This window comes from Pollicipes pollicipes, unplaced genomic scaffold (genome assembly GCF_011947565.3).
Source record: "Pollicipes pollicipes isolate AB1234 unplaced genomic scaffold, Ppol_2.1 Scaffold_4881;HRSCAF=5763_pilon_pilon_pilon, whole genome shotgun sequence".
Lineage (NCBI taxonomy): Eukaryota > Metazoa > Arthropoda > Thecostraca > Pollicipedomorpha > Pollicipedidae > Pollicipes > Pollicipes pollicipes.
The window spans coordinates 42,175,019-42,199,772 of NW_023596576.1; the positions used below are offsets into that span (position 1 = coordinate 42,175,019).

The 24,754-nt window shown below is 50.7% G+C and overlaps 1 protein-coding gene across 1 annotated transcript in view; it reads right to left on the reverse strand.

Moving 5' to 3' along the window:
• Window positions 1-8,927: 8,927 nt before the first annotated feature.
• The window catches only part of LOC119100410 (neuronal acetylcholine receptor subunit alpha-10), a 48,525-nt gene continuing 32,698 nt past the window's right edge, over window positions 8,928-24,754 (reverse strand). Inside the window, exons 8-9 of the mRNA XM_037223507.1 lie at window positions 9,372-9,519; window positions 8,928-9,143 (exon numbers count right to left, since the gene is read on the reverse strand). Coding sequence (XP_037079402.1) covers window positions 8,928-9,143; window positions 9,372-9,519 — 364 coding nt within the window. The remainder of the gene's footprint in view (window positions 9,144-9,371; window positions 9,520-24,754) is intronic.

A 24,754-nucleotide genomic window follows, 5' to 3' on the forward strand; every position in this document is an offset into this window, starting at 1 on the left:
CATCCACGGGCGATATATGACGGTCCTTTGGAAGCTTAAGTTCATTTTTTATGTTTTTTTTGGTTTGGGTCGGAATGTTCTCATGCTTCTGAGAGCTGTTCGATTTTCATCAATGCGATTCAGCTGTTGGGGTCGATAAGCGGGCCCAAAGGTGACTGAGAATGGAGTTTTTAGCATCAGGGTTTTGCAAAGGGCAGAGCAACCTGAACTGGCCATGTTGAGTTTCAGCACTCACTGCTGGCCGCAGCCGGATCGTCGGTCGCGACCGGTTACAAACCGCTGGCGACGCGACCGCCGGCACAGCATCGCCGGCCCACGCAGGGGTGCGCGCATCCAGAACACACCAAAGCACGGCCGACAGTGCAAGTGCACTGCACTGTCTCCCGCGAAAACGATAACACAGAAATTACACCCCAGATAATTATGAACTCAGCACACGCGCAGGACAGGAACCGGGACACCGATGGTGACGCCGATATCGCATGGATGACCGAGCTCAGCGTGTCCGGCAGAGGCGTGCGCTGGCCGGACACCGCGGCTTCCGCCGGTGGCGCCACCTCTGCTGGAGCCATCCGTGGTACCCGGACGGGGGCCTTCACGTGGGCATCATGACGGAAGGCCGCGTCAGCGTCGGCGATTGCCTGAGGAGATCCTGTGAACATACCGTCTAGCCTGCGCCTTATCCGATCAGTATGCCGTCGCCAGAGTCTGCCGCCCTCCATTCTGACGGCATACGACGCAGGCCATCGATGCCGACGATCCTTTCAGCAGCCCACTGTGTTCCAAAACCGCAGTTTCTCGCAAATACAGGATCTCCGACGTCACATTTGCGATCTCGCTTTACCTGGGAATCGTGGTCACCTGTTGGGTCACCTGTTGGAGTAGCATCCTTTTCCGCATGTCCGGATGCGACAGGTCCAACCGGTTTCGGGTGAGACGGCCAGCCATGAGCTCTGAGGGCGTGAGAGACGCAGCGTTTTGGAGTATGATATGTTGACGGAGTAACCACCTAGACAGTGTGGCTCTCCGGTTGTCGTCGTCCCGTTGCGGTGCGCGCTTCACGTCACGCACTGCTCGCTCAGCAAGGCTATTCCCCTGATTGTGACGAGGTTCAATCGATTTGTGATGAATTCCATTCTCTTGCAGGAAGTTTTGAAAGTCTGCTAATGTAAACAGAGGTAGTTAGCAATCAGTGAGAATGATGTCTGGGAGTCCCCACCTGGGGAACATTCTCCGTAACTTTACAATCGTTGACTTGGAGAGGACATTCCGAAGATCTTGGCCAAAATCAATCCATTTGAGCGTGCGTCCACTACCACCAACAATACCCTTGATGGGCTCGCGAAATCCAGATGTACTCGCTACCAGGCACGGGCAGGCCGGGGTCACATGCAAAGGGGTCAGGTCTGCTCCCATAGCACGCCTGGCAAGAGCGCACGACGCGCTCAATGCTCTTGTCCATGCAAGGCCACCATACACAGCCCTGGCAAGGGCTTTCATCCGACGAATGCCAGGGCGAGCTGCATAAAGCTCCTCACGTGCCTTGCTGGGTATGATGACTCGATGACCCCACATCAGAACAGCAAAATCGACGAACAACTCCAGTCGTTTGGTAGGGAACTCGGACAGTTCAGGGTCAAAGTTATGCAGTCAGGCATCCTTCCGGACGCAGTGCATCACTCGAGATAACACAGGGTCACGTGGCGTCAGCAGCGTAATCTTTTAAGCGTCAAAACGTCCATCACCCACCAACAATACCAGACCTTTCCCCGCGATGATGTGAAGTCTGGCAGGGGACGTCTGCTGAGGGCGTCGGCGTTGCTCATCCCTCCGTACGGCGATATCGAATGTCGTCCTTGTACACAGGTAGCTTCAGCTCCCACCTGTACATTCCGGTAGACGCCATCTCATGAAGATCCGCGTGCTCTCCAAAGAGCGTCACTAGCGATTTGTGATCCCCTACCGGGGTAAACAAGTTCCCAAGCAAGTACGAATGAGATCTGTTAACGCCGACCGCGACAACGAGCGCCTCCCGCTTAATTTGGAAGTATTTACTATCACCTGGGTCTCTCGCTTGCTCTTGCTCGCTTGGCTCCTGGATACGAAACAAGTGACCTCTCAGACCCATCGAGCTCCTTTTAAGCCAGGCACAGCGCCGATTCCGACAGCTGAGACATCACGGACGCGAGCTTGCCTTTTGCTGACGTCAAAGTGGCCCAGTACCGAGCTTCACGTGAGGACTTTACGCACCCACCGGAAGCTGTCCGCCTGCGCAAAAGAGCGTGGAGTGGCGCCAGGTTTTGACTGAAGTCAGAAGTACATCTCGAGTATATCTCAAGTCAGAAGCCCCAGGAACCCCTTGAGCTGCTGGGCGTTTTCTGGCTTCAGCACAGCCTGGAGCGTACACCTTGGAAGGCGTTCTGCTGACACCGCTACTACCGATGAGGCGCCTTAGGCACTCCGCACTGGATACCGGGAATTTGCATTTGGCTGGTGTCACCCTTCGACCAGTTTTCCCCAGCCTGGTCAGTAGCTCATCCAGTGTTCGAGATGTTCGTCTGCCGTCCTGCTGGCGATCAAGATGTCGTCAAGGTAAGCCGCGACGCCAGGAACATTAAGCAGCACCTGCTCTTTTTCTCTCTGAAATAGAGTGACGGCTTAATTGACCCCAAGCGGCAGACGGCAGTAGCGCAGGAGACTCTTAGGCATCCTCACAGTCAGAACCTTTCTTAGGCCTTCAAAGACAGCGAGCTGGTCGTACGCCTGCGCTAAATCTATCGTACTGAACACCTGTTACCCCTCCAGACATGCAAAACATGACATGTGTCTGGGGCAGTGAATAACTGTCCAGATTCATGAATCGATTGGCTGTGAGCTCGGGGTTCGCACGAACCCGGATAGTGCTGTCCTTTTCCACACTGGAATCAATGGTGCTGCCCAGCCACTGTTAACCACCGGCTCTTGAACTCCGGCAGCGATGTCCTTCCATAACTACACCTCGACCTTTTTATTGAAGACGCGCGGCAGCGAGCGATCTTATAAAGAGCCCGGGCGGTACACTTTTGTCGGTATCAAGACGCAACTTGACTGTCTTGAGCTCCGGTGATGCTTCTTTTTCAAACCACCTTCCGCAACATTTTCCACCGAATGCACTATCGTCCAGTCGATTTCAGTCCATTTCAACCACGCACGACCCAATAAGCTCGTGCGGTTCCGTTGCACCACCACAACCTTGAACTATCATACTTTTGGTCCTTGTATGAAGCGTACGTTCTGAATTGGCCCTGCGTTGGAATCACTTTGCCGGTGTAAGATATCAGGCTGACAACGCCGGAGCTCAGCTTGGGGCGAATCCGAAGCGATAGAAATGTGCTCCCGCCGATCAATGCACTGCTAGAACCAGTGTCTATCTCCATGCCCACCTGCGTCTGCTGGAAGCGCACTTCGCAGCGGGGAGGAGGAGAGTTCACCTGGGGTTGCTCTCAGAAACCGCCCTGCTGATGCTTGCTGCCCGCTGAATGTTGTCGACGTCCGCCTCTAGCCAGCTGTCCCAGTCCTCTTGATCTGACGCGTCGATGACGTTGGTCGCTCGCTGTCGGCCGTCACTGCGGCCGTCAAGGCGCCGCCCACGGTCCGAACCGCCTGCCGTGTGTTTCCGATGCTTCTGGCAGCCCCTTGAAACATGCCAAGTCTACTGCACTGGTAGCATTTTGAGTTTCTGAAACGGGAAGAGTCGGCACCGTGGTTACCTCCACTGCAACGCCAGCAACATCGCTCAGCCGAGGTCGTACGGGGTTCAGTCTTCACAACCTGGACGGTTCCAACCCTCTCGCCGTTACTAGAGATCATGTGAGCGTCCTTGGTTGAGGCCTCCATGGAGGAACAGATGCCCGCGGCTCTGCAGGAGTCCAGAATCTTGTCAGACGCAAGATGCCGCTGCATCCGCTCATCCGCCATTCTGGTGACCAACGGCCCCATGAATCTGTCCTCAAGGTCGTTTTCAAAAGAACACTGCTCAGATGCCCTGCGAAATAGAGTAGCGTAGTCAGCAATCCGTTGGCCAGCATGGCGGCTGCATGATCCGAACTTGAATCGGCTGACAATAACCAATGGGGTAGGATGCCGCCGATCCTTCGCAGTGCAAAGCAGGTCCTCAAAACCAACATTCAGCGGTTTCTACGGCGAAATTAAACTGAACATGAGCGAATGCGTCCTTTTCCCACAAACCATCAAAAAGAAGTCTTCTCCTTACTCTTGCTGGTAGTTTCGCTGCTCCCCAGGAAAAAGTGTAGTCGCTCCTCCCATTCCGTCCATGAGTTCGGGTCCGGATAGAACGGCTCGATTTGCAGATGGCCCGTTGCTGCGTTGTCGCGCGACATCTTGCAGGATCAGGTGCACTCATAACAACACCTCATAAACAGCTTTATCCTCGTCACCAGCATAAAAGCCAGAGCAGCATGACCTCGCTTAAATGAACCTCAGCACGCAGCGCCGGGCGCGATCTGGTCACCGGCCGCGCCCGGTTACAAACCGTCGCCGGCGCGTCCGCCGGCACAGCATCACCGGCCGACGCAGGAGCGTGCGTATCCAGAACACGCCAAAGCACGGTCGACAGTGCAAGTGCACTGCAGGTTTCGCGTGTTTAAGACAATGCTAGAGCATACCGGTTGGAAAGTCGCAAACAATGCTTTCAGCTAAAACGCACATGAACAGCAGGAACTAGGAACCAGTTTACTAGTATAGTTAGGAACTAGTTTACCTGTCATATTTGGACGAAATATCGTGTGTTGTTAACTTTCCAACTTATTTCAACCATGTATGTGCCGTTTCGCTTGTCGTTTAAGGCTGAGGTCTCGCTTATTTAGTGCCCCGTAACTATTGTTAATGTCTCTTTTACTATCTGTTTCTGTCATGCCTGCCGGAAGCACCAGATCTTTGCCACTCTTGACCTCTCCAACGCGTCTCCCTCGTGGACGCCAGCCCGGTCCGGACTACACCGGGCTGATATCCTTGGTGGTAGTCTGCCCCTGTCGAAGGACATGCCGCGCCAGTGCTTCAGGGGAACACCGTGGGGAACAGTTGGCCACCCGTCCGGGCCACTGTCCCCATTGCTGGTCCGCCTTCGTACCGTCGACCACTTACCGCACGTGGGATTGAGTGGTGATTGGCTGCCTGCCGATCGCCTTCCGACCCGAGTGCCTCGCCTCACGTGGGGCTGCTCGTCAGGTCAACAGGCTACGTCCTGCGGTCCACCGTGCGTCAACAAGCCCGACCAACGAGGCCCTCGTGACCGTCGCGGCGGAAGTCGAGGTCGTCCGGAATGGACGGCCGCCGACTGAGGTCAGCTGAGAGCCAGGCGACCCGCAACCCTGCCGCCGAGCCGCCTGCTCCTCGGAGGAGCCGGTCCTGACCTGCCCCCGGCGCGTCCTCCGAGATTGACTTGTCAGCGAGGAAACGCTGGCGACGGCTCGCAGATGACTTCTGGCGGCGCTGGAGACGCGAGTATCTGCGCAGTCTTACCGCTAGACCGAAATAGACGGAGGAGGCCACCGATCTGAAGACCGGGGACCTCGTCCTGATCGTGGACGACCACTTGTTGCGTGGATTGTGGACGATAGGGCCCATCGTGTACCCTATCGTCATTGCTAATGATGTTTGACCTCTCGCTCTATTTAATGCCCCCCGGGCAGCGTAAAATGACTCTTTTGCTATCTGTTTTTTTGTGACGCTCACCGAATCCCTAGATCTTTGTCACTCTTGTTTTTTCTGCCGCTTCTCCCTCACGGACGCCGGCCCGACCCGGACGACACCATGCTGATGTCTTGGTGTGTCTTGGTGACGGCTTGTCCCTGTCGAAAGCCGCGTGCTTCGGGGAAAACGCTGAGGAACACCAGCCCCCCTCCGGCCCACTGCCCCCATTCTTGGATCCGTCTCCGTATCGTCGTCGCGTTTTTCGTTCACTTCGTTTTTGCTTAAAATTCTTCATCATCTTTTGTCAGTAATATTCTCCACATAGTTGACATCAAGCTGTAATCCCTCCCGGTGTGTTATGTGCAGCAAGGCTGAAAACGCTGATATGGAGACACGTTACGGTAACCAATTAGGGTCAGGGGTCTATGAGGCTTCCAGGACGTTGGGACATGAATAAGGCTCATGAGCTGACAGAAGGGCTTAGGTTTGGAGAGAAACGTGGAAGTTCCTGTGATAAGCTTGCAAAACCTTTGGAAGTATTCGATATCGCACTTGTACTTCATATCAGAATAAAGCACACATACAATTGTTTCAGTGTTGTTGGAATGCCAAATATGGGCATGATTTAAGGTATCATCTTCCATACGCTTCACTCATCTCAATCATAATTTCCCGTATGTCACCACAATGGGGACCATTAAGTCATTGACAACAAGCGAATGGCCTAGCCACCGCGGTGTCTGGTGAACGTCTCGCAATCAAGTGAGTACGGCCACGCACGTAGCGGGGGAACGAACGGGCTAGCGGCGCACTGTGCTTTGCTCCACACTTTGAACATGCCCAGAATAAAATCACTGTTCGGACAAATATGCTTGAAAGTGATGAAGACAAGCATATTTGTGCGTTCATGTGGTTTGTACTGGCAAGTGTCCCTGTAGCCACTGCCACAGCGACGTGGGCAAGTACCGATTCCGCGCGAAGGCAATCATCTAACCCGAGTGTGCTGCTCCGGACTATGGCAGTCATGATAGTCGGGTTCCGAATCTAATGCCCGCCCTAGAGCCTTGGCAAACGCTGGAATCGACCTCGATGGTCCCGTCTGGCGACCCGAACTGCTCGTGCAGCGCCGACGGCCGACGGCTGCGCCATATCGCTGGCGGCCACTTGACAGCTGGCGGCTACTCAAAGCGCGCTCCAGCCTGCCGGCCGCCGAGGCGGGACATACCAAATGCATCAGCCCAGTGTCGGCAGTTCTGCGCGTTAGCTTTGATGTCGCGATTCATGGTGTCTGTGCCTCAGTTGGGAGCGGGTTAAACTTTCAGCCTGACGCGGCTGATCGCGATTGCAAGTGATGGGATCAAGTCTGTTTCACCAGCCACGACGTAGCTCATGAGATAAAGCATGGCAAGTCGGCGTGCTTTGAACAAATAAACGGACGTTTCAAACTTCGTCGTCCAGGGACAGCGCGTTCAGACAGGAAGTGATGCATTCAGACTCGAAGGAAAAAAGATACATTTAAATGTATTTTGGGTGAATGGCGTAAATGGAGTAAACAGCGGCGTTTTGGACTTCAGGACCCATGGTAACACGATATCTGGACATATTTTCCTGGTAAAAAGGGGCCACGCTGATCTGGTGAACGGAAACTGACCAAAGAGATGCAATGTGACCCGGAGTACCTGCACGTATGTACGTAACAAGCAAGACCATTCGCTGTCCTGTCTGGCAAGGAGGGACAGGAGACATTATCCAATGAATCGGATCAGCCTATCCGGAGTGGAGTGCTTCCATTATCCAATGAATCGGATCGGCCTATCCAGAGTGGAGTGCTTCGAATATTAAGTCACTCATGCTAACCATTTAACAAAAAAAGAGCAAAGCAGGAGAGCTGAATGTCCATATATATGCAGCCCCTCATTGCTTGAGGAATTTCAGCTCTCATTCAAAGACGCATGCAAAATTTGCTGTTTCACGTCACATCGTCTGCACCTATACCGTGTATCTGCCGTGGACGTGCGTAGCTCACGACTATGGGGTTGCACGCGTGGCCACTGACCCGCTTCAAAATTTCTCCCAGCTTGTGCGCCATTAGCGTAATTACACCAGCCCGGCGAGTGCTGTGGTGGCGCATCGAGGGAGCATTGCCGTGGCCGTGTACAGCTGCTGCCCGTGGACTCGCCTCCCGCTCAGGTCCGGATCCCTAGTCAGGGCTCAGCGGAGCGGGGCGCGAGCGGAGCGCGCTCCGTGCGCCACGCTCAGTCTGTTTTCCTGTCGTGTCCGGGCCCCGGAGCCGGGCCGGACGTTTGGACTACTTGTCTCCGGCTGACACCGTCTGTCACAACACAGTCTGGTGTCCGTTTTTGCGCGACCTCACGAGAGATTCAAGTTTCACGATTTTGTGCGGATAAGCAGTTACTCAGTGTCGTAGATGAATGATTAATGTTTTCCAAAAATGATGCTGTTTTCTGAACTTGTGGAAAACAGCATGAGAGAGACAAGAGAGATCCTCTTTTTGTCACCCAGCACGCCCAAAGCTATGCTATTTCACATTCTCATACGCAAACAACTACCAGCTTATTATTGACATTTGCTCTATATTTCCCACTAACTCCACCTAAAAAGAGCATCATGCTGCTGGAAACAGCCTGACAAGATGAGATGACTACCAACCACATGTCACTGAATACTTCGTCTGTTATCACTGGCTCGGACATCACAACGTAACACACGAAAACCGCCTAGAGGAACCATGAAGTTTCAAAGAAACTCATTTGGGTGTCAAGCCCCATCATGTCGCGTTCTTTCTGACGACGTGTAGAGCTACAGCAAAACACGACGCATCCGAAGTTGTCCCATTGAGCCTGGCATACCGTGGCTTTCCAGCGCCGCTGCTTTAGACGGGTCAGCAACGCGCAGACCGTCTCGCGCCACGCTACTCACACACAGCCAGGGGTGATCAAATCACCGCAGCCCGGCGCGTGCGCGCGAGCAAAGCCCATCCCGTGGGCCCGTCGCACCGAGACTGGCAAGCTTCGCCCAGCCCCGGTTGCCGGCCGATCCTCCCACACTGGGAGGGCTCACTCAGGTCTCGTGTCACCTGCTCTCGCGCTCGGTTCGTGGCGCAATGGCTCACAACCACGGGCTCGGCACGGGGGCTCCAGGTCCGAGCGCGAGCGCCCCGGCACCCGTCAACGCACAGCTGTGGTCGGTCGCGACCGCCCGGGCCCGGGGCGGCATCAGGGCGGCCTCTGGTACTGGCTGCGCTTGTACACGGGCAGCACGACCAGGAACATGAGGCTGGACACGGTGGTGATGACCAGGAAGAGCCAGAAGAGCGCGTGGTCGGCGACGAGCGCCACTTGACGCCACTCGTTGATGGCGCGGCCGCAGTGCTCCTCGGCCTCCTGGCGGCTCAGCAGGTGGCGCAGCGCCCGGTCCACGTCGTCCTGCAGCTGGGCGGAGGCGCGCGGCCCGCCCGCGGCGCGCGCGCGCCCGCCGCGCCGGCCCAGCAGCCGCTGCTGCTCCAGCTCCTGCAGGAAGTGCGGGGCGGACGGCGCCGACGGCTCGGCGGACTCGGCGCCGGTGCCGCCCGGCTCGGCGGCCGGCTGCGCCGCCGTCTGCAGCGCTCCCACAGCCAGCCAGCCGGCGCCGGTCCGGCCGTACAGCTCCTTGGCGGCGGCCAGCGTACCGTTACCAGGGCTGTACGCGGGCAGGATGGGCGACGACTCGGTGACGGCCGGATCCGAGGCCGCGAAGCCGCGGCGCCGGTAGCAGCCGGAGCAGACCTTCTGCATGCCGCCGGCGTCGCGTCGCCGGCTGCAGTCGCTCCTGTCGACACGGAGGAGGTCAGTGACTGCACAGGCCGGGACAGACAATCTCGTGTTGCTGGGTGCTGCCAGGGGAGAGATCAAATGCTCAACCAGGCCCTAGATCCGTTACCTAAGGATCCATTTTAGGAGCTGGGCTCTTCTTGCGGTGTGTTATGCTAACACGTCGACGCCCTCAAAGCCAGCCGGCGAGAAAGAGAGGGTTCGATATTGAAAACAGCGGCGAACAGGGGAGTCAAGAGAGGAAACCGACAGACGTACGAGAAGGAGACAAAGTTTTCAAAATATGGTCTCATCCCTTCTTAAGTGCAGACAAACAATGACGTCTTCGTCACCATCATTCAACTACGTGGTAAGACATTGGAGACCGGCGGCATACGAAACCGATTTCAAGGCATCAGACATCAGGGGTATCAGAGTAAAAATTTCATAACCCAAAAGCGTCATTGGTGCATATATATATATATATATATATATATATATATATATATATATACATTTCCAAAGGTTCACCCAGTTCAATGTTGTTACGGCCAAGACCGAACATGTCGTAGAATCGTTCTGTCGTGGCGGCAATCCTGGCTTCATTTTCAAGCGGGCGACGAAGCGACCTCCCTTTGGTTTCTGTCATTTCGTCGCCCGCTTAAGTCAGCCAGACCGATGGAACTTGGCGACTTCTGATAGTTTCCCATTTGAAACGACCTGACAATATGTCGGCACCTGAATTTCTTCCTAGGAGAAAAAAGCTCGATTTATGTGAGGCAATGCAGGGCGAACCGCAGTCCCTTTAGACGCACAAATTGCCTGATTACTTTCTAATATCGGACGCTCAGGTATCAATGAACCAGTTGATATCACATTCAACACATCATGTTCATTTATCATGTCCATAAAAAAACTGAATCGTCGATGCAATGATGATGATATGCAACCGACATCACGATGAACCAATGTTGATTTCGATGCTAAAATCAATGTGCTTCTGCTTAAATGACGGGTATCTCTTGGCCTACCGTCTCATTCAGTGTTAAATGTACCACATCGTAACTTTTTTGGCAACTTTTACTGAAAATACTGATAAAGAAGTTGAAGAGATAAATCCACCAAGAGATATAAGAGAGGCAATGGTGCATACAGTCTGGGCGTACAGTCATACAGTCAAGCGAGCTGTGTGCTGATGACAGAGCCGATTTTGCGTTCATTTATTCGAAGTGATGTGGATGTGACAATAAAACGCTGTAGAGGCGGATGCATCAAATCCATTGACGCGTGCCAGATAATTATCTATGTGAGAAGAGCGCCCGACCCAACCGACCCAAGCCTGAACAATCAGGTAGATTACCCCGACCTCAAAGAGCGGATTTGGTGGAAGATGTCCTATGACGTCACCACAATGCAACGTCGGGTCGAACCGCCATTGATAATGCATTGCGTAGTTGCTGCTAAACCCACTTTTGATCAATTTAAGGAAAGTAAAGCGATGAAAGCACTCATGCAAATAGTTATAAATTCAAGAACTGGCTTGATAGATACTTGCTTGTCGCTAAGTGATCGAACAGGAAAAGGAGGGTAGATTGACGAGCAAAGGCATGCACTGCCTCGAGTCCCTTGAGATCTTGGAATATACTGATTAGTTTTCTGTTTAATGAAATGCCAGACGATTTGCCTGGACAAGATCTACATATAACACAAAATAACGGGGAAAATTAGGATGGTGGGTGGGAAAGGCGGGTACCTACAACACTGAGGATATTTTTGTTTCGCCAGTCGACATGTTTCACAGCAGATGTTGATGCAACGCACTAGCTGATTCGCTGCTGATCCTACTGTAGTGTCGAAGGCAGATACTGCAAATAACGCAAAATGGTAGGGAAGCGCAAAGCTTAGGAGTCGCTTGGTGACGTTCGTTCTTTGACGGTTTGTGACAGTTTGTTTGGTGGATATGACATGTTTTTTGTATTCCTATTTACAAGAGCCTGAGACCGACACCGACGTTAGTAAAAATGCTAAGGTACACATGGAAAACTTAGTTCAGACTATAAACTTTTATTCGAAGTCTGGCCCATTAAAATCGATCAAACATGTTACGAAAAATCCGGAAGACCGAATAGGATCACAGATGCAATCAAGGCCACAATCAAAGTTCACATGGAGATCGGGTGGAATGCCATCGCTGAAACCCGTGCAACATGAGCGGCATGTAAGCTGCGATGGTAGTACACTGTCGCCTGGAACGTGTAACGATAAAATACCAATCTTCCGGTTGTCTTATGGATGGCAGGAATAGTTTGATGGGTAGCATGACTAATAAAATGTAGGCGTAGCAATGTTGCAGATGAATTCCGAAGCCTCATGCTATGACTGGTAAACACTATATATATATATATATATATATATATATATATATATAATATGTATATATACACGTATCAACATACGTCGATCAACTCGTGAATCATACATTACTCGCGACGCGTTTCGCGGTACAACGGCTACATCATCAGGCAAACGAGCCCACACTCAGTGAAAACCATTATCTTATATATATATATATATATATATATATATATATATATATATATATATATATGCATATATATATGTATATATATATATGTGTGTATATATATGCATATATATGTATATGTATGTGTATATGTATATATATATACATATATATATATGTGTGTATATATATGTATATATGTATACATATATATATATATATACATATATATACAAATATATATATATATATATATATATATATATATATATATATATATATATATATATATATATATATATATATATATATATATGCATATATATATACACATTGAAAAAAGTTGTCGAAACTGTTCCAGGCTTTGCGTTTAGTATTTGATCACAACTTGTGCCATCAAACCAACTAGCATAAGTAAAATCAGATAACGTTCCTCCCACAGTGAAATGAATTCCATCCATAATCACAATCGACCAAAGTGAGAAAACCTAACATCCAACCATGGTGTTTGCATTTTCACACTAGACATTACAGATGCAGCTTGGTGCTGTTGCAGGGGCGCGACCTGAGTTGTTTCTCAGATATATACCACAACATGGCTCGGAATGAGATTACGATGTCCTTATAGGACTGGCATCCGAGGCCAGTGATCGGGAGCGTCACATGGGATGACGAGCGTCATTGCCCGACAATCCGCCGCGAACTTAATGGGCATGAGCTTCATTGTAGGTCTCTGAAACATGCTCCACAGAGTTGTCCAATGTGTTTGTTTTTGTTCATTAAGCGTGCGCTACTTTTCTTACGCAATGCCACGCTGACTAGGGTCACGCTCAAGACCAGGGCTCTTTCCCTTTCTCTGTGGTAGAGAAGCACTTGATAGTAACTTTAGTTCTACCCTAGTTTGGAAAAATCCCATCGTTCTTCCTCAAATCAGTGCTCAAATCTTTGCGGACGGCGTCACTTGAGGGCTGGCGAGCAGCGCCCAACAAGCGCCTCGGCGCCCAAAGCGTCGTGATGACGTCAACAGGTGGCAGCGGGCACCCTCTCAGCGGGCGTCCGGCGCGTCGCACCGGCTAATGGCACGTGTGTCCGGCTGGGCCGACCGGCCTCACCAAATGGAGTGGGATCATATATCACGCCAACGGCCGAAACCGTTAACGACTCGGCTCTTCTGCCATCGACAGCTAGTGTCGGCCCGGTGCGCTTCTAAGGAGGCTCTCTATCCGCCTGCGTTTTTTTAAAACCGGGAATGAATGACACGTCGGCAGGCTGAAAATGTTTTTACCACTTTCTGTCTTTGACATAGGTTTTAGCCAGCTAATAGCAGCATAAAGTGGAAGCCACTTCAGAATAAAAAATCCAATTTCTTTTTTCGATTACGCCATGCGAATTTAAGCACTGGGCGAAACGTAGCCAAGGTCCCCGGCTGCGTGCTGGGTCATTCCACGCCGGTCATGTTTTTCGCATCGTCCAAGCGACATGATAAAATAGTCCAGTTTTTAATTTTGTAGGTTTTGGGCGTAACCGTACTGTCCTATCTTAAATGAAATTCATGTGCTGGTAGTCTTCCGGTCGGGTCTCCGGCACTATTTGTGCATATTTAACAGCTTACGCGGTCTGGAGTTTCCATAACTTCGATCCGTTGCGTGCGTACACACAACGGCTTCATGCCACCAGTCATGGACTATGCCGTCGTAGTGTTGGAGTCGTAATCTCACAATTAACACCATCTCGAGATGCTCAGCTCGTTCAGAAATACGCTCGTCATGTAATCTAAGAACAAGCGTGCAAAAGCTACGGGCTGCAACAGCTATCCCCGAAACGCCCGGGATATCACATTCTGCGACAGACTCTGGACTTTGATCGCTTGCTCTGGTCTATAGGCTGGAATAGGCGGCCAAAAATTTACACTGTCACCCATGCTGTACCTGACCGGCAAGATGTCTTCGCGGCGTAGGACGAACGAGGTGGTAACAAATTCGACTATCCCCATGTAGATAAAGCTTACACATAATCGGATGTAGCCCGCCGCCTTTAATAACTTGCGTGGGTAAGGTTTATCACCGTACTGAATATGCTTTCCCCTCGAGTTTAGAAGGCACGCAGTGTTGATCAGTTATCTTCAATGCACTGATGTTAACGTCCACACACTATATATGTTTGCCATTTATTGAGCCTGTGTCCGCCTGTCCCATTCTGCGTTGCGGTGTGCCCACTTGAATCGGACTCGTCGAGTAAAATTTGGACACGATGCACGGGTGCACGAGATAGCATGCAATGTCAAAAATTTTGGTGGTGCAGTCACTGGGCAGCGTGTGGCACGTGCTATCAAATGCGTTTTTAGCCCGCTGGTTTCGCATGGGCGGCATGACAAAGTGACCGGCGTGACATGGGCGCGCATCCGGTCGAAACGTCGGCCACATCTTGGTGAACACTAATATTGTTATGAAAGTGAGGCGCGCTATACGGCAACAACTAACGGCGCAACTTTTTGCGACATACGGTTGCCCCAGGAATTGTCGGGTAAGCCAGGATTGTCGCCATTTCGCACAATCGTTGCCGTATACTATACACTGTAGTCGAAATTTTCACTAGGATTCCAGAAAAATTTACACCATATGCTGCGATTAATTGCTTGCGTTTTCGATCGACGTCTCTAACATTGTTTTTGTTATTACATTTATCAGAACCTTTACTAAAACCTTACAATTTTACGCTTGCTCGACGTCGAAATGCCACTGATCACGACGAGTATTTTAAGCTTAAAAAACTATGCGTGCATGAGCTGCACGCTTATCGACCGCCTGCACTTATTCATTTAACTTATGTGTATACATTCCTGCGGAAAAACCGCAAGCTACGGTTACAATCGTACGCAATACTTGAACGCTTGCTTGAAAACATTTAAAGGGAATGCTGCTCATTTGAAGGTAGTGAGGCAAGCAAAAATGTGGTGAAATAAGCTCGCTTGAGAGCATTTGTTTGGTTTAGGAGTAAAAGTCACATCATTTAACTATTCAACAAATATGTTCCTCAACACGCCATCGTTTGCTTGCGTCATAGAATGTCTTTATCGTCGTCGTTGCTCACTCAGCTGCTGAGGCTATATGACTTTGCCTGCCTCTCACCCTGGCAGGAAGGGCGGACACCGCGGGGAAGCGTCTTTATGCCGCCAAGCGGTGCCAGACTGACCGCGCCAGCATTGCTACCAAAGCGGACGCGCTGACCAATTTGTAGCACTTCAATTTGCCCAGAGATAGCAGTGTGTGCGGCTGAAGGGTGTTTGCGAAAGCGAATGTCATTATGTACTCGTGTTTGGTCCTTTACAGTGTTGTTCTTGCACACTTTTGCCAGCACTTATAATGTTTACGCGCATTCACGTATTCCGTTGTAGCGCAATTCTTAAGCTACTCGATTCTCAGCCTTATCTTCGTCATAACCGTACCAATGCCCAAGTTCGTATGCTATGTAGTTCAAAACGCGGATCACATTTGAAACTTGCATGAGAACATCACATTGGTTGAGGATCAGATGAATGTCTATGCAGATGCCTTAATGCCGTAGATACCTTAAGTCGTGCTGACGTACGCCAGACACGGATAGCTCGATTATAATACTCGTTAACCGTTTTGAGCACGCTTGAGCGTTTGGGCGCTACATAACCAGTGGGGTGGTGGTATTTACGTTGCGTTTCTATGGCGTCATACTTACCTAGGTGACCTCAAAATGGCCTGCACAAAAGTCTGCACAAATTAACTGGCATCAAGCTAAGAAAATACACTGGTTCTTAAAAAGGGCAAGGCTGTGAACACCACTGAGTCATCCCCAAAATGGTCATCTCAGTTCAAAACTCCGTAAAATGTGAGGCACTTCCTTTAAGGTAAACTGCGCACATCGAATGAAAATGAAATTGGGAGGGTGCAGCGAGACGCACGCACGCAAAACATTTTTAAGAGTCTGTGTTCTCTGGACGTTCCATTATGGAACAGAACAGAAGTATTACAACAGTGTTGATGGTGGCGGTGGCCAATATGAAAAGATCTGGCGCTAGAGCTGGCGGCAAGAATGATTTCCTTGAAACTTTTGGATTAAGTGACACTAATCCAATTGCGATGAGGGTGATAAGAGCACCATCTAAAAGTTGGGAATTCGTTAATTTTGACTACGTAGTTAGAAGTCACGCTGATTAAAGTTTTACACAATGGATGATTTGTTCCAGCCTCTTTATACCACACTGCAGCGTTGTCTTGCTGGTTTATCTACAACATCATATGACATGGAGTTTGTATATGCAGTAAACGTATTTATCCTGGGGAACTAGAGGCACGAATGTCATAAGGCAGGCAGAGTTCTACGTGAACTCATTTGTCTCAAATCTTTAGATCTCAGATTGCAATGTCCGGGTAAAATGAAGTACAGCAATACCAAACTCGAGATCAGGGTTCAAATACCATCAAACCCTCTCACGCAACCAGATTCAACCTAGATATCTACTTTTGAGCAAAAGGTCACTGGAGTTATTTAAGGTGAACGATCCGACATACCCTTTTCAGGGTCAAAACTAACCAAAACTTTCGAGATTATTGTGACATTTGAATTCTAAATCAGGCTAAAAAAGAACCCAAAGAGACAAGTCTCTAAATGGAAAATGTTGATGAAGGTCATTTTAGGTCAGGGACTCAGTCTAACACACCGCTGTCGCATCAGCTTGACATATTCACTAGGAATTGTCTTTGCTGACAGCCGTGACCTTGCATTGACTTGCTACAGATCAACAACCTCAAGAGGCACACCTTATTTTCTGTACGAAACTATCGGCTACACAACGGCCGATCACAGTACAAAGTTTGGCGTCGTCATGCCGCATCGCTCCTGAGTTGTTCCGGAAAAACCTCAGGGCCCTCAAACTATTCGCAACCCTCGCCCCCAAATCCCCCCCCCCCCAACAGTGCGCGCATTTAAACTTCGCGCCCCCGTCCTTAACATAGTACCAAAATACTCTTCTGGTTCGGACCAGATGCCTCAGCAGCACGTATTGAAATCGGTCTGGGAATAAAAAAAAAAAAACGTTGGCCGAGAGCATCCTGACATAAAGGAAACCCAAATATTCCGGACACTTTCACAGCGTCTTTCATCTATTCTTATGCCTTCGACTTCGCTTTTTACGGGGACGCAGCTAGGGCGGGGGGGGGGGGGGCACCGAGGCCAATTCCCCTGAGCCACGACGGTTGTACTATTTACTGTTTGATTTCGCAGGAACTCGGCCGAATTCTCAGGAGCTCAGACAAAATTTGACATTTGACCTCCCTTGAGAGACATTTTGGCCACGTGCCTAGGCACTTAGCGAAAAAAAGGGTCAAAGGTCAAAGGGTCACTTGTGTGCGAATGCTGTACGATTACCATAGCACGGACCGATGCATATCCGTTATATCTGTGCCTGGTATGCCTGGCTACGGGCCTGCCAAGATGTGGAAATTATGATTTAAGTTCATTTTAATGGACATGGTGAGTGAATATAAAACAGGATGTTTTCTGTGACTTTGATTGAAGTATCGCAAAATCCGCTCGTAATTTCGATGAATTTTTTTCACAATATCATAGGTACTATGTACCTATATATAAGCTAGGCTATAATATACAATAAGCTAGGACGTGCGCCTATATGATTTCCGCGGCCCAATCTCTCTTAGTAAGTCACGGCGCGTTGTATCTGACGCTGGTGTTGAACAAAGATGGCGTCGGCGGCTTTCCGGATGACCTCTAAATCAGCTCGTGTTGAAGTCGCCCGTTGATTTGTGGACGCCACGTTCGCCTGCGTCGTTCTATTGGTTCCATGCCTGCGCCCACTCTTGATACCGGAAACTGACATTAATCCTAAAGGCTTCCGGCAACTAATCTGACAAACATGGTTGAAATTAGTTGAGATACTTCGCACGCAAATACTGCATCGCTAGAAATCGGCCCATTACATTTTCATAAAAGCAGACTTTCCAACTCATTGGTGAACGCTGCCGACATTAGTTGCCGGCGTTGTCTGAATTCACTACGTTAGCTTTCGGTATAATTTATGTAATAAACGAACGCTTTCATATGCGTTATCGCCTCCCCGTTCCACGCAGCAGAAGGCGTTTGTCTAAATATTTAAATTAATCGGCCATAACAGGATCACAGCAAGCCCCGGATTTTTCAACTCACAATCTGACAAAAAGTTTGCAGGCTGGTCACATGAGCCAGGCTGCGGAGCTACTACTGTAGTGTATGTCATCACCAAGTCCATGTCATCGATAACATTCCGAAAAACTCAAGCTGCAATGATTACAGCATTGCCAGACGCAGGGAAATGTCAAAGGACACAGACAACGCCACTTAAGACAAACGTTTTCAAACTATTTTTAGTGAATATCATTGAATAGCGGTCCCGTTTGCTTCGCCGCGCGAAGAACGCCGCCGCCATTATAGGATCCCAGCGAACCAAAAAACATTGATTCGCACGTTAATGACGCACAGCTGCTGCAATAGGATACCTTCGTCACCCACGCTGCAGGCGCTGCAGTGGGACACCTCCGTCTCCTGTGCTGCAGCCGCTGCAGTAGGGCACCCTTCGTCAACTACGCTGCAACTGCTACAGTGGGACACCCCATCTCCTCTGCCGCAGCTGCTACAGAGGGATACCCTCCCGCCTCCTTTGTCGCAGCTACCACGACAGGATCCCGTCTCCTGCGCTACAGCTGCTACAGCAGGTCTCCATCTCTCGTGCTGCAGCTGCTACAGTGGGACACCCTCCGTCCCCTGGGAGTCGCCGTCCAGAATGGCCTGCTTTGTGGAGGCTGCAGCAGGCGTCGCAGCCGATAGCCGGGCGCGGCCGGGGTCGCCGCCACATCTGAAATGGCGGCGGCGGCCGGCGCCGCCGGCCGCCTGACGGACGATCCCCTGGACACCGCTCAGGCCGATGTCAGATGGGGGCACGGTCGGCCGGACCGGCCACCCGGCATGCCGGACCGGCCACCCGGCGTGCCGGACCGGCCACCCGGCGTGCCGGACCGGCCACCCGGCATGCCGGACCGGCCACCCGGCGTGCCGGCCCGCCTCACCGGCCCGCCTCACCGGCCCGCCCACTTCTATCACACTGGCTGGGAGCTCCGCTAAAACCCAACAGTAACATGCAGCTTCCTGAGCTTTGCTTGCTTTTTGTTTTCTACTTAGTGCTTGCATTTGACTGCTGTGCTTTATATGGGACCTCTTGGAATAAGCGTTGTGAATCGTCCCCGGATGACAGTGCGTCGATGTCGAAACTATGTGGCAAAGGCATCTGTCAGCCAACTGAGATGATCTCTAAAATCAATCGACGTGCTGACCAAATGCTTCACACCGACCTTGCCCACATTTACCGTGCAACTTTTAGACTAATCTAAACGAGAACTTCTGAAACACACAGTGAGAGACAGGTTGACTCTTTTTGCACTTAGCCTGACTGAACTGGCCGTAAACTTTTCCCCCAAAGATTACGATCCTGAGCCCGCAATCCCGCGAGACAGACCGGGCGCCCTCAGCGACGCTCAGCGACGCCGTGGCCGGGCGCATTCGGTAGGTCTGAGCTTCTGTTTTGTCTACAATACTTATTGTTGACTCTGTGCCGGGCAAACAAAGACACTCAGTATCGTAAATCTCAGCAGCCATAAAGCGGCGTGGTGTTGCATAATTATGTTCGAGCTGGCCGTCTGTTCTCGTTAGTGCCACTTGCTGCTCGAAAGGCGTCGAGGGAGTCCGACTGCGGATTTGGTCTAGGCCTGGAAGGACTCCTCATTTCGTGAATAACTGGAAACGCCAAACATCCTATTTTCAAATCGGCACTGAGAGACATAGCGGCGAAACTGTCTCTAATGAAGCCAATCATTCATCATGGCTTACAGTTGTGTGTCAAATAACGTTAGCCAGCACAATGCGGCGCTCATTTGCCGCGTTTCATGTTACGAATCTAGCACCATATGGTCTTTGGTCGGGGCACAATGCGCTGAATGAATTGCAATAAACCCGAAAACGAAAACGCTCACTCATTTCGCAACAACTCGTTTATTTGTGTCCGCTCTGATCATGTGTCATGTTCTGTATCATGTCAGGAGGCGACTCTTCGCTTAGTGTTTAACGTATATATCGTTGTGCCACACGCGCTGTTATGTACGAACGCTAAAACTGAATTTGTATCGTTAATGTGTAAAGATGGAGAAATCAGTAACGCAGCCTTAAGCATGCATTAGATAGATGCATCCACGCATACTTACGTTATTGGGGCACATGAGTTCTTGAGTACTGCATATCACCCACATACATATTTCGAGAAAATTACGCGCGCGATATTGATAAGTCGTATCAGCCAAGTCCCTGAAGGGAGCTGCGGTCGATACAAGGCCAGCTGCGTGGCACATGGGGCGCTCGACAAGCGGCGGCAGAATCACCCAACCGACACTCCATGGACAGTCCCATGATGTCTGTCGCGAGGCCTTCCTGGAAATGCAGCGGCTCACGCAGTTCCTAAAACAAAAGAAACTTGGCAAGGGAAGTCGTGATTATCTGGTGGAAATTTAACGAACGCTAGTAATTTGCATGACGATGACTTCAATAAAGCGTTGTTTGGCCCACTGCCTCAAGACGACAAATTTCTGATGTTCTAAGCGGGTGCAGCATCGGTGATCTGCTAATGTGGAAGAGTGTAGCGGAAAACTTCCAACGGCTTTTTTAATATCTGTCATGACCACGCCAGCTGTTTTCAAAGACCCCTCAAGCACGCGACGAGAGGAACAAAAGGTCTTCAACATAATTAATTTCAGGTGTGCAAACAAAATTCTTTCTTTGTAGCGACACCCTAAAACTCATTCGCCAGGCCGGTCACAAACGGCTCAACCAATGGCAACAAAGCTGAGTGCGATGGGCAGCGCGATCACCGGACAACGGCGGCACGGGCGGCGCGATCACCGGACAGCAGCGGCACGGGCGGCGCGATCACCAGACAGCAGCGGCACGGGCGGCGCGATCACCGGACAACAGCGGCACGGGCGGCGCGATCACCGGCCAGCAGCGGCACGGGCGGCGCGATCACCGGACAGCAGTGGCACGGGGCGCGCTCCCGGACCGCCCTGAGTAATAGAACGCGACGCACGCTTGCACATCAGAGCCGGACCAGCTCCCAGGAGACAAAAACAAAGGCCGTATGTCAATAGCGGGCGCGGGGAAGGGACGGCACACACCCGTCGCCGCTGATGAGTCGGCCTCGGGCAGGTTGTGTGCTCTGCTTGCCGCGCCAGAGGACGGAAAACGGCGCCGTAAAGCGCCGTCAGAGCCTTATCGACACACACTGGTCAACAACGGCCGGTGGACTCAACAGCCTGCGGAACTTCGCGGCCAAATCACAGCCCGGAGGAGGGCCGGCACCTGCATGATGAGGGCGGATGGCAGGGTGCTGCCGAGATTGGCGCGCTGTGGGGATGAAGTTGAGATATTGCGCGACCGCTCTAGCCAATGACGGTTCGAGACTTGAAGGCGAATTGCGTTCGCGGGTCAGATGACACACCAGCCGCGCATAACTCGCATATTGCCTGAAGCGCCGCCACGTGGGGAGGCGCGTTTTGCTAGATAAGCATAGGCTCCTGAGCACCTGAGCACCTGCTGCTTCCGCTCTCTTGGCAGGCTCTCCATGTCAGATGACACACCAGCCGTCCGCGCATAACTCGCAAACTGCCTGAAGCGCCGCCACACGGGGAGGCGCGTTTTGCTATATAGGCATAGGCTCCTGAGTACCTGAGTATCTGTTGCTTCCGCTCTCTTGGCAGGCTCTGCATACCTAATATGGTGAATTTTACGTCCAGGTTATCAGTGGGGCGGTGTGGTGGTTAGCTACATACGACCATTCCAACATCCTGATGCTTTCAATTATGTTCGCAATATTCATGCCTGAATTAGACATAACAATGATGGGAATCATCTGTTTGTTTTGAATATTGTTGTTTATTTGTTAATGTTTTGAGTATTCTGTATTATTATTGAACATTATGAACTGACAATTATCATCTGCATGCTAGTAATCAATGACCGGTGATGATGCTGCTCGCTCTCAGTGCTAGACGCTCATGAATCGACTGCAGACCGCCTAAAGGCGACATTAACACCCAAACGTCTTGCCAGTCCTTGATAAAGTAACCCAGCCACTTCACCCCAAAATTCACAACCACTGGAAAGGCATTTATGCTGTCAATGAAGGACACATCTTTTACACGCTAGGTACAGCGTACTCGCTACGCAAATATACACAACCGTACGCGCAGCGTGATATTTCCGGTTTCTCCGTTCGCTGAAAAAAACTGACGCACTGTGCTGTCCACAACTCGAAGAATCGAGGGAGTTGAAGGTCCTTAAGAATCTCAGCCCCATGCCTTCTTAATGCATCACGTTCCGACCATTACTAATTAGCTATCATTTCAGGCAGTTGTAGCCTGCTTGATCCTATTCCAATAGAGTCCACCTTAAATTGAGGGCCTTCCATTTCATCTTTCATCTGCCTGGTATTTAGACGGGGCAAAAGTTTTTAAATAAAAAATATACCGTTGTGTATTCACAGGTATACAGTGAAGAAACCCGACACTGATTGGTGCGTTGTTATTGGGCTTTATCACACACTCAGCTGATTGGTGCGTTGTTATTGGGCTTTATCACACACTCAGCTGCTGGGGCTACCTGGGGTCGCCTGCCACTCACCCTGACAGGAAGGACGGACACCACGGGTTCTATTACCCCCGGCGAATATTAATTATTCAGCAACGCTCCTGCTCAACGAAGAGGACTGCATAGATATCCAATATGGACACACGGCCATACAAAAACCGTGGACGTATGCAATATTTCTCATGAGGGGAATTCTGATGAAACAGGGGCGTATGCAAGACTTTGCAATGGTGTGTGTGTGTGTGTGTGTGTGTGTGTGTGGTGTGTGTGTGTGTGTGTGTGTGTGTGTGGTGTGTGTGTGTGTGTGTGTGTGTGTGTGTGTGTGTGTGTGTGTGTGTGTGTGTGTGTGTGTGTGTGTGTGTGTGTGTGTGTGTGTGTGTGTGTGTGTGGTGTGTGTGTGTGTGTGTGTGTGTGTGTGTGTGTGTGTGTGTGTGTGTGTGTGTGTGTGTGTGTGTGTGTGTGTGTGTGTGTGTGTGGTGTGTGTGTGTGTGTGTGTGTGTGTGTGTGTGTGTGTGTGTGTGTGTGTGTGTGTGTGTGTGTGTGTGTGTGTGTGTGTGTGTGTGTGTGTGTGTGTGGTGTGTGTGTGTGTGTGTGTGTGTGTGTGTGTGTGTGTGTGTGTGTGTGTGTGTGTGTGTGTGTGTGTGTGTGTGTGTGTGTGTGTGTGTGTGTGTGTGTGTGTGTGTGTGTGTGTGTGTGTGTGTGTGTGTGTGTGTGTGTGTATCGTTATGATGTAATGCAACACCGAGTCTGACAGTGCGGGTACACCCACCGTCGACCGGCCTGCATGTCAATTGCAACTACTCCATTTGATCTGGGCATCATTATTCCGAATACGTGTTTTTTTTTTTGTAAAAAGGAACGCGATGCACGTTATCGCAACCATTTAATTGAGTGCCAGCGAATACAGCGGTGATATTAACGCTAAGGGTCCATATCCGATTCAAACCCAGGTCGCCCCCGCGGGAAGCAAAGGCTGATAATTAGGACTAACGGCCGACAAAAATCGGAATTACACCCAGAGCAAGCGCACTGTATGCTCACTTCGTGATCAATAAACCTCATTGAGCATCGGTTAGGTTTCACATGGAGATGCATGTTAACTCCAAGTCAACAGCAAGAAAGATGGTGGATGTTGCACATTTTGGCCTCGGTCGGGTGCCTGGTGACAATAACGTGGAACTGATACAACTTTTTTTTCTGTCATCGCTGCACTTCAGATGGGCTGAGCGCGACGTGCTTAAGGTCCAACGAAGCAGCAATTTTCATTTCTTTGGGTGCAAGGGGAGCAGTTAATTTCGTTGGGGATGAAAATCCGATGGTGAAAAATCGCAGCTGCGATGGGCGCTGCAGCGAATGACCTGGACGAATCGACAGTGTGATCTCTGTAAAGCAGCTACAAAGGCCATACATTCTTGTCTGCATTTTTAGCTTTTGTCAACGAGTTTTCCACAAAGATTTAAGCGGTCAATGTACTGTCCAATACGACTAAAAATATAAGTTTAGTGCCTGTGTAACGTGTAACGTTCTTGGTGTTGGGTAGCGTGTGTGTTGACAGCGTGTGGATAGCCAGATGTAGCTGCTTTAATCATGAGGTGAGTCGTCGGCCGTGCAAAACGTTAACTAAACCATGAACCATAACATAATATTAGCTGGACATTTTCGGCAAGGACGGGTCGCAGCAGCACGACCGTGCGGTCTCTTCCTTGAAGCCAGCCTCTACGAAGCCAATGATCGCAGCCTCATGCAATTTTCAGGAATAAAAAGGCAATTCTGTAAAATTTGTGTTGTGCCAGCTCTCCACGCCGCAGCGTCACAGGGACACGCCAGACACGGACGGAAGGGGGAGAGAATGAATTGGGGAGAGAATGGACAAAAATGTATGCCGACGCGCACCAAGCGCAAGACATGACAGGATGTTCCGTCTACAAGTTTACATGTGATGCCATCATCGTGGCCTGTGACCAGCCCGCGGGTGCAATGGCAGTCGATCGGAAAGCATCCGATGCCGCAGGCTTTT